This window comes from Cupressus sempervirens, chromosome 3 (genome assembly GCF_028749045.1).
Source record: "Cupressus sempervirens isolate cs-2001-9-10 chromosome 3, ASM2874904v1, whole genome shotgun sequence".
Classification (NCBI taxonomy): domain Eukaryota; kingdom Viridiplantae; phylum Streptophyta; class Pinopsida; order Cupressales; family Cupressaceae; genus Cupressus; species Cupressus sempervirens.
The window spans coordinates 70,486,360-70,504,487 of record NC_143120.1 but is presented as its reverse complement, the minus strand read 5'-3'; the positions used below and the strand labels follow the sequence as shown (position 1 = coordinate 70,504,487).

The 18,128-nt window shown below is 34.3% G+C and overlaps 1 protein-coding gene and 1 pseudogene across 1 annotated transcript; both read right to left on the bottom strand.

Annotated features, from left to right (window-relative positions):
- Positions 1 to 9,093: 9,093 nt before the first annotated feature.
- Positions 9,094 to 9,588, bottom strand: LOC149564834 (protein C2-DOMAIN ABA-RELATED 11 pseudogene; annotated as a pseudogene).
- A 2,325-nt stretch (positions 9,589 to 11,913) lies between these two features.
- Positions 11,914 to 13,263, bottom strand: LOC149564833 (ubinuclein-2-like). Its single transcript, XM_089816234.1, has one exon. The coding sequence runs from the start codon at positions 13,261 to 13,263 to the stop codon at positions 11,914 to 11,916; it is 1,350 nt and encodes a 449-aa protein (XP_089672360.1).
- Positions 13,264 to 18,128: the final 4,865 nt, after the last annotated feature.

The window sequence follows — 18,128 nt, the reverse complement described above, 5'->3', positions numbered from 1 at the left end:
ACCCTTAGGTGTTCAACTATCCATCTTCCTTGTGACCATGCTTCCATTGGGATTTTGTCATGAACTGCCTTTGTAAGACACCTATTAATTAGGTAAACTGCTATTACCACAACCTCTCCCCAAAATTCAATTGGGAGAATTTTCTCCTTCATCATGCTTCTTTCCATTTCAACAATGGTCCTATTCTTTCTTTCAACCACTCCATTTTGCTATGGTGTATAGCTAGCTGTGAGCTCTTTCTTTATGCCATGTTTCCTGCAAAAGTTTATAAAAGAATTGGAGGTATACTCCCCTCCTCTATCTGATCTTAGGACCTTGATATAATGTCCACATTCTCTTTCAGCTTGGGCTTTAAATTCTACAAATTTATCAAATGCTTCAGATTTATTCCTGAAGAAATACACCCATGTCTTATGACTAAAATCATCAATGAATGTCATAAAATAAGTACTCCCTCCAATGGAAGTAACTTGCATAGGACCGACTAGGTTAGTATGCACTAATTCTAATGGATATCTATCCCTCCTAGAATTTCCAAAATTAAAGGGAAGCCAATGTTGCTTACCCAAAATACAAGCCTCACACTTTTCACAAGAATTTCTTACACATGACAAACCATCTACCATTCTTTTATTTGACAATAAATTTAAACCAGCATAGCCAAGATGACCATACTTGAAATGCCACAACTGTGAAGGGTCTTCAATCACACTCCTTAGAGCTGATTGTGTGGGAGGTGTAGCACCAACTTGAGATGAGAAACATGTCTCTATCCTCAAGGGAAACATTCTATTCTTTATCATTTGAACTGCTGCAAGTAGGTTCTTGCTCTCATCTTTTTCTTGAATGATACACCTGTCATTCTCCATCAACACTTTGTATCCATTTTGAATGAGTTGACCAATGCTCATCAAATTGTGCTTCATACCAGGGGAAAAATACACATTTTGTATTTCCCTTTTCTCACCTTTTTTGGTGTGAACCATAATAGATCTTTTGCCCACAACTGGTAGGGTTCCATTGTTACCCATCTTAATTTTTGATTTGAAACTCTTGTCATTGAATGAAAAAAAGGTTTCATTACCACTCATGTGGTTGCTACATCCACTATCAAGATACCAAAGCTCAAGGCTTCCCTCTTCACCAACATTACACATGATGAAGGCAACAACATTGGGTCCACTTCCCATATTCGCATCAACCACATTTGCTTGTCCTGACCGATTATTCTGCTTCTTCCAGCATTCATTTGCATAATGCCCATATTTATGATAGTAGTAGCATTCTACATTACTCTCATTTGAGTTTTAGTTTTTCTTACCTCCTCTTGAGGTATTTTGTGAGCTACTTGCTCCATCTGCTCTTCCTAAGCTTTCTGCTGCAGCATTCCTTTGTCCTCCATTACCTCGGCCTCCACCTCTGGAGTTTCTGCTTGATCCATTTCTTCCTCTCCCCCTTCCTCTCGGATTTGACTAAGCCTTGAATGCTTTCTCTTGGGAAGATGAAGAAGTAGATCTATTGATCTTATGCTCATGGGTTTGAAGAGAACCCATCAACTCATCCATTGTCAAAACAGTGAGGTCTTTTGCATCTTCCATGGTCATGACCAAATTTTCATATTTATGAGGTAAACTCCTCAATATCTTCTCCACTATCCTCTACTCTTGATAGTCTTCTCCATTTGACTTCAATTGGTTAATCACATTGGAGGTCTTTGAACTGAAGTCTGCAACTGATTCATTTTCCTTCATCAGAAGGTTCTCAAATTCCCTCCTTATATTCTGTAGCTTTACAGTATGGACTTTATTAGTCCCCTTGAAGTTTGTCTCAAGGATATCCCAAGCTTCCTTTGCATAATTTTCTGCTGCAATCTTAGGGAATATAGTCTCTGTCATTGTTGCTTCAATAAGACTTAATGCCTTAGCATCCTTCCTCCTTGACTCTTTCAAATGAGTCTTTTGTGCATTTGTGAGAGCAGCATACTGAGTTGGGTCTGTCACATCATTGAACCCATTAACTACAAAATCTCACAAATCATTAGCAACCATTATGGTTTTCATTTTCTTTGCCCATGTATCATAATTTTGTCCATTGAAGGGTGGTGGCTACTGCCATATCTTTCCTGCATCTATTGCCATGTCAAATATCCCAAGAAAAACAAATGCCCTAACTCACTGTGGATGTGGGGCCTCAAAGCTCTAATACCATGTGAGAAATATATTAAAAATTAATTTAATACTCACAACCCTAACTCAAAAACTTTACTTGGCACTTGAAAAATGCTCGACACATGAAAGTGCCGAGTGCCAGTTTTGCTCGACACATGATGGTGCCGAGTGACAAGTTGCTTGGCACTTGAGGGTGCCGAGTGATAGGCAATAGGTACCGAGTGAGCTCAGCACACAAAGGAAAATGTAGTAGATGCTGAGTTAGCTTAGCACTCAAAGAAGACAATAGATGCCAAGTAAGGTCGGCTCCAAGTAATAAAATTTATAACTTAGAAAAAATCTAATGTGCATGCTTTCACGATTAAAACCAAAGAGACCAAAGCTTTAACCTTTCAACCAAGGTGTCAAATGTAATGAATAGAAGAGGAAGAACAATAGATTCAAGTATGCCTACTTTCTTTTTTATTCAACTAATATTTAAACTATTACAAAATTTGGGAGCATTCGGCTTCAACCAGAAAACCCTAAAATAACCCTAAATTGATAATACTTCAAACTTTGATAAGCTTTTAAACCTACAACTCTAATGGTTGCATACAATGGTGCTTGGAACAATCACTACTTCAACAGGACAAATCCAAATAACAACAAACTTACTGAGTGAACAAGGGAGACACGTGCAACTGTAGGCACAAACTTCTTTCCTTCTTCCTTCTCTGCTCAGCTGTGCAAATTCTCTCTGATCTATTTGATCTGCAAACTCTAAAAAATGACTAAATGAATGAATGAAGAAACATTCCATTTTGTCACATTCCATTTTCCCCGTCATTTTTGATTCTACTGGTCATCAAGTGGTAGGTGGGTGTTTGGCTCCAGGGGCAAACGTCAACTGCCATATTAAATATTCCAACAATTTAAGTAGTGAAGAAGCATCACATTTTTCTCTGGTATTGATCTCCACTTCGCTATTGATCATACCTATTGCATTACAATGCTCTGTCTCAAATTTCTCCACATGGCACGTTTATGGACTGTCATAACATTGGAGATCTATCATGAACCAATCTTTAGCATCATCATTGGTTAAGCTAAACCATCATCATTAACTGCAATGACGCTGCTAAAACTATTTGGTTAATCGTGTTGGCCTTTTGTTGGTCAAAATCTCAATTCATAGCTAACCACGAAGAAGTTGTGGAAGACTTGCAATTAGCCGTGTTGCACTATCGTTACTTAAAATAGGCTAAGGCTTAATAAGGCAGAGTGATGAAGCTATAGTCCTGACTTCACAACTTAACACTACAATATCCTTTTAAGCACGAAATGACATGCACATATATTTGAAATAAAAAGGCTTAAGACATGAAGATGGGAAAATATGAGGAAAATATATGGACATGAAATTAGGGCTTTTCTAACAAGGTCTCTACAACAATAAAATGCAAACCTTAATTTCACCTATTTAACTTAAATTTTCATAGTAGACTCTTAGAATTTAGAATGGTGAAAATGCAGACCATGAGGGATGATAGTAACTACGTTAAGATAACATCAAAAATATTCTTAAAATAGTGAAACATAGATATCTAATGTATGATTTAGATAGAATTGTATGTTTATATTTTCTTACGATAATATGAGTTAAAGCCTCTATAAGTGGTTAAAATTATCAAGGAATCTTTTTATTGTTGGGATTTCCATATAAAAATTAATTATTTTAAAATTCTTTTCTAAGTATTTCTAAGATTAGAGGAAAATTAACACCTTTTCATTAGTCATTGTTGATGAGCCTATTTATTTTATTAATGAAAATTAATCTGATAAAGCATCCATTAGTGAAAAAGTATGTGTGAATAAAATATTTGAAAGATATGCCCCATTCTTGGCACCATAGATAGATGTGTTTATCTGTATTATTCTTTAGAATGTTTATTAAAATTGGTTGTATTAAAGAAATATAATGAAAGTTAATTTATAGTATGTGAAAATCTAAACACAAACTATTTGGTTGGAAATTGCTTCTCTATTTTCTTTTAATGTACATTTACATTGATAGATATATGTGTCTCAATTCATGTACCTGCAAATAAGAAAACACTTAAATAAGATAAAATATAACTAATAGTCCAACTTTAGTTGTCCTTATACTAGTTAACATGAATTAACCTAGCACACTTTACTTGAAAGATATTTCTATTAAATGGTATTAAAATACATTCTATGTGAGGAGAATAATTAAATAAGATTAAAGAACACAATAATTAAAACACATAGTGAAACTTTAACAACATAAAATATCACAAGAAGATTGTGCTTTCTCTTAAATAATTTTCAACCCAAAAATTGTTTATCTCATATCAGATACTTAATGACTTTATATATAAAGATCTTTCCATAAATAAACTATAAAAATTTACAGTTTATCTTACAAATCTATTGAACTAAAAATAGCAGTACATTTAAATCAGTGAACAACTTTGTAAAATGAATCCCTCCATCAAAAAGTACAAAAGTTAATGATTTAATTATTTTAACATTTTATGGCATACGATGCCTCAAAAAAAAGGACAACACATAACAAACTATTCCTCTCTAAAATCTAGGGTTCATCTGTGTCATCCTCATTATCTTCATTGTCTTGCTGCATGGTTGCGCTATCTTGCTCACTGCTTCCCTCAACCTCAGTACCTTTCTGCAAATCATCACGGTGTTTGTTTATCATTCTCTTCAGTCCATTCCTCAAGTTTCTTCGAGGCATGATGTCTCGTAAAATACTGTGAAACCTATCAAAAACATTATTTGGTACTTTTCCATACTTTGCAATGGTCAAATTACCAACTTCATTAAGCCTTTGCCTCACACTAGGAGGCAGACACCTCCTCTTATTACCCATTCCATCAGATGACCCAGCTACCTGACTCACATCATCCTGTTGTGCTGCACTTGACTCTGCAACTGCATTTTCCAAATCGAGGAATGCATCCTCCAGTAAATCTAAAAACTCAGTATCGGAATCACTCTCTTTGACATTAGGTGGAGAGGCGATGTTAAATTTTCTCACATTGTCCACTTCTTTGCAATCATCTAATCCTAGGGCATCAGTCGAACTAGAACCCAACTCTTTCTCTTTCTTTATCTTTTTAGCCCTAACTTCATCCATATTATCATGATCTACAAATTGATTCATGGCTTCCCTTCCAGGAGAAGGCATTTGAATGCTACTCACCTTTTTTATTATTTTTCTGGGCATAACCTCCATGGAAACTTTTCCCACTTCTTTGAATTCATCTAACCCTAGGGCACCAGTGGAACTAGCACCCAACTCTTTCTTTATCTTTCTCTCCCGAACTTCATCCATGGAAACTTTTCCCACTTCTTTGAATTCATCTAACCCTAGGGCACCAAAACCCAACTCTTTCTCTTTCTTTATCATTCTAACCCTAACTTCATCCATATTCTCATGACCCACAAATTGATTCATGGCTTCGCTTGCAAGAGAAGGCATTTGAATGCTACTCACCTTCTTTTTTGTTCTTTTTCTGGGCATAACCTTCATGGAAATTTTTTCCACTTCTTTGAATTCATCTAACCCTAGGGCACCAGTGGAACTAGCATCCAACTCTTTCTTTATTTTTCTCTCCCGAACTTCATCCATGGAAACTTTTCCCACCTCTTTGAATTCATCTAACCCTAGGGCACCAGTGGAACTAGCACCCAACTCTTTCTTTATCTTTCTCTCCCGAACTTCATCCATATTATCATGACCCACAACTTGATCCATGGCTTTACTTACAAGAGAAGGTATTTGAATGAGACTCACCTTCTTTTTTGTTCTTTTTCTGGACATAACCTCCATGGAAACTTTTCCCACTTCTTTGATTTCATCTAATCCTAGAACACCAGCGAAACTAGCGCCCAACTCTTTCTTTATCCTTCTATCCCTAACTTCATCCATATTATCATAACCCACAAGTTTATCTATGGCTTCACATGTTGGAGAAGTCATCTGAATGCTACTCACCCTCTTCTCTGCTCTTTTTTTGGGGATATCCTCCATGGAAATTTTTTTCCTATTCTTTTTTGACGATTTCTCCGTAGGAGAAGAGCCGGGCTCTTCGTCTTTCTCTTGGGTTCTCCTCTGTATACGAAACCCACTATACTTTGATTTTGTGTTCTTCCCTTTGTAGTACTCATTTAACTCAGAATCATCTACAAAAGGGTCGTCACAATCATAATATTCCATAGCGCCGCCATCGCCACCTTCACAACCCTTCTCTTCCTCCTCATCGCTACTATCAACTCCTCGGTAAATGTTCTCCATTCTCTCAAGAACATGGTTCTCCATTAAATTGTGAGAAGTGTTCTCAAGCTATGGTTTTTGATCACTTTGTCCAGCTGATTGCTTACTTTGGCCTGCTTTCTGGGCATCTTTTGTTAACTTTTTCCATGAGATGACATTCATTTCATCTGGATTCAACTTGACTTCGAATCTCTGTCTTGGTAAATCTCTTATGGGCTTCGCTCCAGGTAACAGATTAGGGTCGTCGTCAGTTTTTAGGCTTAGAGATTGTTGAATAAATTGATGGATGGGCAGAGACACAAGAAAATGGAAACACAATACACAATGTAGTGTGGTATAATAAGAATATATTGTATTCACGGTGATTTCAAATGAATACATAGTTCCTTTTTATAGGCAAGTGTACAATATTCAAGAGAAATCTAGTATTAGCTGACAAGACAAAATATCTACATACTTTTGAAAAATTCTACTATCAATTATTAATAGTAGAAATTATTATTTCTAACACTCCCCCTAATTTCTACTATCTACATCATGAATATTTACAATTCCCAATGCTTCCCTCAGTATCTCAAATTGTTCTTGTGTTGAAGCCTTGGTGAAGATATCTGTAAGTTTCTTATTTGATCTGCAATGCTGTAGATAAATTTCTATGTTACTAACTAGCTCTCTAATGATGTGATACCTTCTATCAATCTGCTTTGTCCTTTTGTCAAACATATGGTTCTTTGAAAGTATGTTTGTTGCTATTGTTCCTGCTACATACTCTACTTCAGCGGATTAAAGAGTTACTACAGGTTACTTTTTTGATGCCCAAGTTACAACACCGATCCAAAGATGAAATGCATATCTAGATGTACTCCTTCTATCTTAAATATTTCCTATAAAATCACTATATGTATATCCAACTAATTGAAAATCAAATGAAATACAATATGCACTTCATAACACTAGAGACCTAGCGTGAACCAAGTTTTTGCATCATCGTTGGTAAATCTAGACCATCATCGTTAACCGCAAAGATGCTGCTAAAAATGCTTGGTTAATTGTGTCAAGTTTTTGCTAGTAAAAAATCTCATTTCATAGCTAACTGCAGAGAAGCCATAAAAACCTTGCAATAAGCTGTGTTAACCATAACTTAAAATAGGCTAAGGCTTAACAAGCTAGAGATATATCGATGAAGCTAAAGTCACAACTTTGCAACTTAACACTACAAATATCCTTTTAAGTGCGAAAAGACATGCACATATTTGTTAAATTAAAAGGCAAGACATGAAGATGGGAAAATACGAGGAAAAATATACACATGAAATTAGGGCTTTTCTAAAAAAGCCTTTGCAACAATAAAATGCAAACTTTAATTTCACCTATTTAACCTAAATTTTCACGGTAAATTCTTAGAATTTACAATGGTGAAAATGTAGGACATCAAGGATGAGGGTAACTACATTTAGATAACATCAAAAGTATTCTAGAAATAGTGAAATGCAGATATCTAATGTGTGATTAGGATAATGTTGTATACGTATATATTTTTCTGATAATATGAGGTCAAAGCCTCAATAAGTGGTTAAAATTATCAAGGAAACTTTTGGTTGTTGGAATTTCCACAAAAAAATTAATTATTTTAAAATTCTTTTCTAAGTATTGTTGGTAAACAGATTTGTCACAGTAGAATTTGCCCAATGGAGTGTGTGGCAAACCGTTCACAACAGTTGGATAGGCCCTTGGTATGCAGCCTTCCTCTGCGTTTGGAAGGGCAGCTCCCTTGTAAGATATAATTTTTAAAAGGTTTTTCAATTAAAGGATCTAAAACTTCAAAATTTAAGAGAAAGTTGTGGAAGGTGAATGCACCACACACCCTCACAACCTTCGGAGATTAACAAGATTGATAACGGTGGTGTCCAAGAACTACGCTTGAAAGCAACCAATGTTATTAAGCATATTCATTATCATTTGTAAACACTCGCATAGCACCATGAGAATGTCTACCACGACGTATAACAATTTGGATTTTAAAATAAGAAACCCAAAGCACATCTCGTTTCTTTTTCTTGCACCAAGAAAGTAATAGAGATTTTTCAATTCAGAGATAAAAAGTGTACATACTTTCCAAAATTTATCCCTAGATCAAAATTTTAGCATAGTGTTCCCTTATTTTTCCAACCCAAAAAAAGTCCTTTTACAAAGCCCAAAAGAGCCCTTATATAGACACAGAGGTTAATAACTACCCTTTTGTGGTTAATAACTACCTCCCAAATACGTGATTTGGGTGAGGTTAATTAACCTCAACAAAATTAACCCAAAAATGATCAAATCCTTAACCTATCAAAAAGACATTTTAAATCACTAATCACAAAAAGATAATTTAAAAGCTTGAAACTTCAAAAGACTTGTGACTTTGGTGGTGTCTGCATGTTGATCCAAATCATGGAAATGGTCTTTAACTCCACATGTCCTGCTACACCCATTTATCGTACATTTTCTTGGACAATATTTTTCATTGCACTGATGCGTTTCATGGTTTGCTTCAATCGCCACTACACAGGGATTATTGCAGCTTGGAAGAGAACATTTTGAGTTGCACGTGTGTTGAGGGGAATTACACTTGTGCAACTCAACATTATGGAGTCTTAATCACAGTTCCTGAATCATATTACCATCAACATAACGAATACAACTCTCTCTAGAAAGGTAATTGTCTTTTGAGGGTAACAGCTTGCAAATTTGAGTACTTGATGGAGTGCCCTGAAGAGCTTTGCGCATCCTTACCGATGTTGCAAGAGGTTGCAGATCTATTTCTGCATCACCCATTTCATCATCTGCAGTGAAGGTATCTCTATCAAACACTTCCACTTTAAGACTGCGAGGAGTAGTTGAAGATATATTGAGCATCAACTCCTCATCCCACACAGGATTCAGATTGCTACTAATAACTTTCGTCTTGACCACCTGGTTTTCGAGCTTGAGAACAACATAGGGATCGCTGCTGCAGATATCCCGCAGTGTGAGGCTCCTTCCTTTCACAATCCGCACTTTCAATACCCCACAAATCTCCCCCATTTCTACTTCTCCACAAAAACCCGCATTCAATGCCCGCAGATTGAAACTTATCATAGGTTCAATAAAATGAGATTCAAATCAAATAAGTTCTGCGACTTTTGCATAGGAATGTTGTAGGGCACAACATCACCCACGTTTTGCATTGGGAGACTTAACTTACGACCGGATTCTAGAGTTCTGCGTGAGTGGTACAGGTGGGAACTTCAACCTCTCACAGCTTATAGATACATCTTCAGAGAGAAAGTAAGTACGCTATTACTTGGGAGCTAGGGTGTCCAAGGTGGCGTAGGCTGTATAACAAACCGCAGGATTTTGCATTCCTTTAAGCCGCCTTCACCTTGCTCACGTGGGAGAACAGTGTACTCGGGTTGGCATACTATCTGATATTACTTTCCAAATGCATCTATTCAGCTATGTATCTTTCCGTATTGTCTTATTATACCAGATTATATGCACTTTGATTGACTATGTCATATCACTAAATCGTTCCTTATCATCAAATACAATAAAATATTTATAAACAAATACCACAGTTTGAAATTTGGAACTGTCATAACCATTTCCAGTTGAGACATAACTATTACAGCATTCACGTATGCCATAGTCCCCGTGTGCTTAGCACTATTCTGATTCACTGCGCATGGAGTTGAAAAGGCTGCAGGTTGAAAGCAAAGGCTTTATCCAAAACATTCATTCCTTCACTCCTCCCGTGTTGCTGACTGTAAAATCGCTTACATTCAAATAAGTTGAGTTCTTAACCTTCATATCTTAACCCTTTTTTTTTTTTTTTAGCACGTTAATGGTTAAGATTGTGTTTGGCAGGTTAATGGTTAAGATCTTGAGCTCATCTTAACCTCTTTTAAGAAGTTAATTTTGGAGGCTTACATTAACCTTTTGAGAGGTTAAGAAAAACATGTTTTTGGTGGTTAACATTAACCTTTTATTTGGAGGTTAAGAAAAACACATTTTTGATGGTTAACATTAACCTTTTAAGAAGTTAAAGGTTAAGAAGTACATGTTTTTGGCGGAAATCATTAACCTTTTATATCTTGAGGCTCAGAAGTTGGATTTCAATGATCTCAAGTGCTATGCGGAACTGTTAACAAGCCGGGGACATGGAGGCCTAAAGACTTGCAAATTTCACAGATAGAATGATCAATTTAAGGCTTAAAACCAGGCAAGTTTTAAATACGAACCATGGCTCGTAGAATTGGAACAAATTCTATAGTCGGGCAACAAGTATAATTAAGGTTAGAGTAAAATTAACACCCTCTCATTAGTTATTGTTGATGAGCCTATTTATTTTATTAATGAAAATTAATTTGATAAAGCATCGATTAGTGAAAAAGTATACGTGAATAAAATATTTGAAAGATATGCCCCATCCTTGGCATCATTGATAGATGTATTTATCTGTATCCTTTAGAATGTTTAGTAAAATCAGTTGTATTAAAGAAATATAATGAAAGTTAATTTATAGTATGTGAAAAATTAGACACAAACTAAAAGTAGTATTTGGTTGGAAATTGCTTCTCTATTTCCTTTTAATGTACATTTACATTAGTAGATATATGTCTCAATTCATGTACCTGCAAATAAGAAAACACTTCAATAAGATAATAGATATATTAACTTAAAATCCAACTTTAGTTGTCCTTATACTAGTTAACATGAATTAACATAGTACACTTTACTTAGAGATATTTCTATTAAATGGTATTAAAATACATTCAATGTGACGAGAATAATTAAATAATATTAAAGAACACAAGAATCAAAACACATAATGAAGCTTCAACAACATAAAATATTACAATAACATTGTTGATCTTATATCGGATACTTAATGTGACTTTATATATAAAGATCTTTCCATAAATAAACTGTAAAAAATTACAGTTTATCTTACAAATCTATTGAACTAAAAACAACAGTACATATAAATCAGTAAATAAGTGTGTTAAATAAAAATAACTCCATCAAAAAGTACAAAAAGTACAGATGTTAATGATTTTATCATTTTAACATTTTAGGCCCCGTTTGGTTGCTGGAAGATGAGGGCCAAAACCGGGTTATCAGAGGCAAAACCAGGTTTTGCAAAAAAACTTTTGTGTTTAGTTGGTTAAAATTATAACCTGGTTTTCAATTTCATCTTCCAATTTTTTTAATAATATTGTGGGGTCCACAGTATATTCATCTTCCGTGTCAACCAAACGGACCATTGGCTTTCCAAACCACAAAACTAGGTTTTCGAAAACCTGGTTATAAGATAACCTGGTTATGTCAAAAAATCACCTTCCCCAACCAAACGGAGCCTTATGGCATAGGATGCCTCAAAAAAAAGAGGACAACACATAATAAACTATTCCTTTTAAAAATCTAGGGTTCATCCGTGTCATCCTCAATATCTTCGTTGTCTTGCTGCATGGCTGCGTTATCTTGCTCACTGCTTCCCTGAGCCTCAGTACCTTCCTGCAAAGCATCACGGTGTTTGTTTATCATTCTCTTCAATCCAGTCCTCAAGTTTCTTCGAGGCATGATGTGTCGTAAAATACTGTGAAGCCTATCAAAAACATCACTTGGTACTTTTCCATACTTTGCAATGGTCAAATTGCCAACTTCATTAAGTCTTTGCCTCACACCAGGGGGCAGATACCTCCTCTTATTACCCATTCCGTCAGATGAACCAGCCGCCTGACTCACATCACCCTGCTGTGCTGCACTTGACTCTGCAACTGCACTTTCCAAATCAAGGAATGCGTCCTCCAACAAATCTAAAAACTCAGTATCGGAATCACTCTTTTTGACATTAGATGCAGCGGCTATGCTAACTTTGCTCACATTTCCCACTTCTTTACATTCATCTGATCCTAAGGCATCAGTGGAACTAGAACCCAACTCTTTCTTTATCTTTCTAGCGCTAACTTCATCCGTATTATAATGACCCACAACTTGATCCATGGCTTCACTTGCAGGAGAAGGCATTTGAATGGGTTTCACCTTCTTCTTTGGTCTTTTTTTGGGGATATCTTCCATAGAAACTTTTCCCACTTCTTTGAATTCATCTAATCCTAAGGCACCGGTGGAACCAGTACCCAACTCCTTCTTTATCTTTCTATCCCTAACTACATCCATATTATCATGACCCACAAGTTTATCCATGGTTGCACATGTAGGAGAAGTCATCTGAATGCTACTCACCCTCTTCTTTGCTCTTTTTTTGGGGATATCCTCCATGGAATTTTTTTTTCTCTTCTTTTTTGATGATTTCTCCGCAGGAGAAGACCTGGGCTCTTTGTCTTTCTCTTGGGTTCTCCTCTGTATACGAAACCCACTATACTTGGATTTCGTTTTGTCCACTTTGTAGTACTCATTTAACTCAGAATCGTCTATGAAAGAGTCGTCACAATCATAATATTCCGTAGCGCCGCCGTCGCCACCTTCACAACCCTTCTCTTCCTCCTCATCGCTGCTATCAACTCCTCGGTAGATGTTCTCCATTCTCTTAAGAACAAGACTAAAATAATTGCGAAAAGTGTTCTCAGGCTGTGGTTTTTGATCACTTTGTCCAGCTGATTGCTCACTTTGGCCTGCTTTCTGGGCATTTTTTGTCAACTTTTTCCATGAGATGACATTCATTTCATCTGGATTCAACTCGACTTCGAATCTCTGTCTTGGTAAATCTCTCATGGGCTTCGCTCCAGGTAATAGATTAGGGTCGTCGTCCATTTTCAGGCTTCAGGCAGAGTATGATTAGGGTTTTCGAAAATGAACATGGAATACATGTATATATGTGATGGCATCACGAATTGACACAACCCACAGCCGACGGTTATACACATCTTGTTCTTTATCCAAACTTTTTCTTGGTCCGAACTTATTTTATGATCTTAATAACTTGAATTTTCTAGCGTCGATCCTTATAAGCCGCGTCTTTGTTACTAGCGCAATATTTCTTATGTTCTAGCATTCAAGGGCCGGAAATATGCAAACCCTAGATATTAGTAAATCTTATACTTTTACCAAACTTATTTGTTTGATTTAGTTATAGGTCATCACCTCATCAGCTTAATAAAACATAATAAATTGATGGTATCTTTTATTATGTTTATATATTTTCGTTGTTTTCCTATTTTGTTTTAGTAAAAATAATTGTTATAAGAAGATTTGTAATGCTAGGGTCAAAAGTGATCATTTCAAAGTTCTATTCTAAACATATTACCTAATTACATGTTCAATTTGAGAACTGAGAAATTTGACAATTGATCCAATACGTTTTTAGAAGTCCCCCAATAACCACGCACCATTTGTACCTTAAAAGTTGTAAGATTAGTCTAATTACAACTTTGTGTGACAAAAATTAGTGGGAATTGGTCCACTAGATAATACTTTAGGGCCCATTTGGCTGTGGGAATAGGAATAGCTATTCTGGAATACTTATTTTGGAATAGAAAATGAGGGTACATATTCTCTATTTGGTTCAGCGAGAATTTGATGGGGAATTCCAATTCCACCTATTTGGGTGGAATTGCAAAACCTCATTTTTGGGCCAAAATTGGAATACGCATTCCTATTTTATTTCGTATTCCAATTCTGATTTGGTGCATCCAAACAAAGAATTCAAAATTTTAATAATTTACATATGCCTATTCCGCTTGTACTCCCGTTGCCAAATAGGCCCTTAGTGGACTTTAAATTAGTGAAAGAAAATCAATGGTAATTGAAACTTGGGCAGTAATTGTTTCTCCTCCAATAATACAATTCATATAATATAACTTTTAAACAATTGAATTAGTAGAAGAGGACATTTATTGCTACTATGATAGATCTTAACCTCAATTTGATCATTGACCACCTTGTTGAGATTACTTGAAATCTATGAGATAGTGCGACTTGAGGGATGGGCATGCATATAACAAAAATGCAATAATATTCACTACTAAAGATTCCAAATTCTTTAGTTTAAATAATCTTTAATAACTATAAAACATATATTAAAAGCTCCAAAAGTCATGTCTTCCATGTTCTAACACTTTGTTTTCTATTGCAAATAATGTGAGCACCACACTAATTTTGTACCTGAGACATTTATAGTATGTGCAAATCTAAACACAAACTATAAGTAGTATTTGCTTGGAAATTACTTCTTTTTTTCCTTTTAATGTACATTTACATTAGTAGATATATGTGTCTCAATTCGTGTAGCTACAAATAAGAATAACTTCAATAAGACAATAGACTATTAGTCCAAATTCATCAATTCAACCAAATGATAAGAAAAATGAAACCAACAAAAGCGTTCTATTTCTCTCTATCTAAGAAGAGTGTGATGAACTTGTTTAAATTGCCCTTAGATCTAGATTCTAATTAGTGACAATGGATGCTTATAAGGAGACATTCAATTCAAAGAACTAATGCAATTAAATCATGATAAAGTGATAGTTCGAGTGTAAATTCTAATTATGAAACTAGAATATTATGTAATTACTAAATATAATTATACAATCAAGCTATGAATTCTACAACATAACAATGGATAGTAAGTGAATGGGTATAACAACACTAAAAAGAAGGTGAATAGGCCATTTGGGCTTTAAATTCATCCTTTTTTTTTAATAGAAATAGAGATCAAATAAATGGTGTAGATTTGAAGTTAAGGATTGATTAGGATTCATCTTTGAGTGATCTATGCGAAATGACTCCAATTGGTCCATTAACATTTTTTTTTATCAGTAAGAGGCCAAAGCCATGATTAATTATTATGTGTTATGATTAAGTTATTATTATTTGTTAAGCACTCGAGTAGATTTGAACCAAAGACCTCTTATATAAGAGGCTTACAATTTACCATTGTGTTGTAGGCTCTTGCCTAAAAGGATAATGTAATTAATTCTTGATTTATGATTAATTAATGAGGATTTTATGCTTGATTAGGATTCAATTAATTTTTAATAAATTATTTTGGTTATCAAGATGGTAAAATTGAGGGGTATGTAATGATTTATAGAAAATAGGGCACATTGCTTACTATCCTATTTTAGAGTGACTACATTTGCCCCTTTTTGAATTGATGTGTGAAAAATATATTGATTCAAAGAAATGATGATGTTGACTCATAGAAGAGTTTAATATGAAGTGATAAAATTATTCTTGATATGTAGATTGATAATTTTGAGTATGACCAAACAAAATTCCATTGATTGATATTTTTAAGCCATCATTTGTAAAATTTATGCAACCAAAACAAACCATACCAACTTTGAACTTGATGGAAAAAAATATTGATAAGAGTTTACCAAGATTAAAAAAATTTAAGCCATTAATTTCTAACTTAATAGAATAGGAAGAAACCATACAACCTCCAAACTTGTCAGAAAAAAGGCCTGTTTGATTCACAATATTAAAACTGAATATCTAAGATCATGATTTGTTGACAAATAACCAATTTTAAGTTTTAGTATTAAAACTAATTAAAGTCAAATGATATGAAATGGTGCTTGATATAATAGAGTAACCAATTTGATATGGTGCAATGAAATTGATCAACTGTAAGATTGACATAGTTTAGACATATATAATAATAACAATATGATATGATCAACTAAATTACCAAACAATCTAAGCTTTTTTGGAGAAAAATGTCATGCCCCTAATGTTGATAGATTATTTGATTTATAGATCCTAATATAATCCTAGGCTGAATTGGTCAAAATATGATTGATTTATAGATCTTGATACAATCCTTGAGTGAATTGATCACAACAGGATTTGATTTAGGTATGGTAATGCTGCCTCATGAATGAAATAAAAAAAAAAACCTAATAAAATGCTCATTTAAAGAATTTTTGATGTTGTGTAATCAATTTAAATGTGGTAATGATCAATTTTAATATGATTAGAATTACCTTGGAAATGTTTTGAATGAGTTAGAATTTGATTTGTAATGATTTAGTGTTAATAAAATACTATTTGACCAAGTTTGATAATTTAAAAAAGAATTTTTTGACCATATTTGACCATTTTTACCATGATTTTGGTAATTTGGATGGATTCATTTCATGAGATATACCATTCAACAGCTTCAAGTAAACTTTTCTAGCCATTTTGTGCCCTTTTTCCTAGGTTTGACCATTGTATGACCATGGTTTGACTAAATATTATGTGTTACGAGATGTTTGGTGAGCTCTATCTATGATCTTGAAATTTTTTGATATGATTTTGAATCAATTGTGTAGTTGCATTCCTTAATTCTTGCCCCTCATTAATGATTTGACCAAAGTTGACTTTTCTCAACTAGGGTTTGATTTTTTTTCGCAAAATTTTCACTCTATAAGCTATTTGAGGCCTCCTTATTTAATGTTTAGTCATAATATGCGATTCTAAGCTCAGTTATGTATTTTTGAATTCATTTTTAGTTTTAGGGAAAATAATCTCTAATTGTTATAAATAGCTCATAAAAGGTATTTCTAGCTCATAAAAGGTATTTCCCTTGTCATTTATGTGGGAAAGATTCATGTAAGGATGGGGGGGAGATGAGGTGGGATCATGAAATTAATACCACACACTTCATTTCTTTTATAATCTTTTCACCATAAATTGTTAATCTTAGCAATATGAAATAACTTGTTACCTATTGCTGAAATGTAAAGTAATGAACTTGCAATAGGAAATATCACACAAACAACACATACCACAATATTTTAATCTCACAAAAAACCCTTGGTTTGAGAGAAAAATTGTTGTGGAGATGGGACCTACAACTCATCACTTCAATAGTAAGGTGTCTAGTTAAGAGATTACAATAATATCATCTTTTGAATGGCTTCACCCTATTAGGAGTGACTAATATGCTACCAAATGTATGTACAATCCTATTAGAGACTACTGTATTAAGAGATTTTACCCCATGATACAATGTTCACCCTACTAGAAGGGATTTATAATGAGTTCAAACTAGAAATTCTTGTTAGGATTAATAAAGAGACAAAAATTATAATTATGTAAAAAATAACCAATATTAGAAAATAATAAAGTACACATAAGAGAACACAAGATACAATGAGTTTAAATGGTTTAGCCATTTCTTGGGCCACATCCATCAAAAACTAAGTCCAATAATCTTATTAGATTTGAATCTAGAATATCTTACATCTCAATATTTGTTGGAAATTTGGATAGGCAGTTGAGTTGTAGTTGTCATTTAAGGAAACATATATTCTTGTATAAAATGTGCATGATGTGAAGATGAAGGTACAATAGTTATATGTAGAAAATTGTCTAAGTATGAGTTAGTTTATCTAGTAGAGCATATACAAATTTCCTATGCACAGTTGATAAAGGCATTATTGGTATGTGCACACTCATGTATAGATTGGACAAAGTGTCATGATGATGTGTTCAATTGCATGAGTCAATACAGTTAGTACAAAAGAAGATATAAAAGTTTTACCAGTTACAAGAGTATATAGATAGAACATAGCATGACATTAAATGGTTAATTGTGAGTTAAGGAATTCCCTTTTTAAAAAAATAACTTGATTAATTGCGGATAACATCCTAGATGTTAACCCTAAGAGGTCAAGATTTAATTTTGT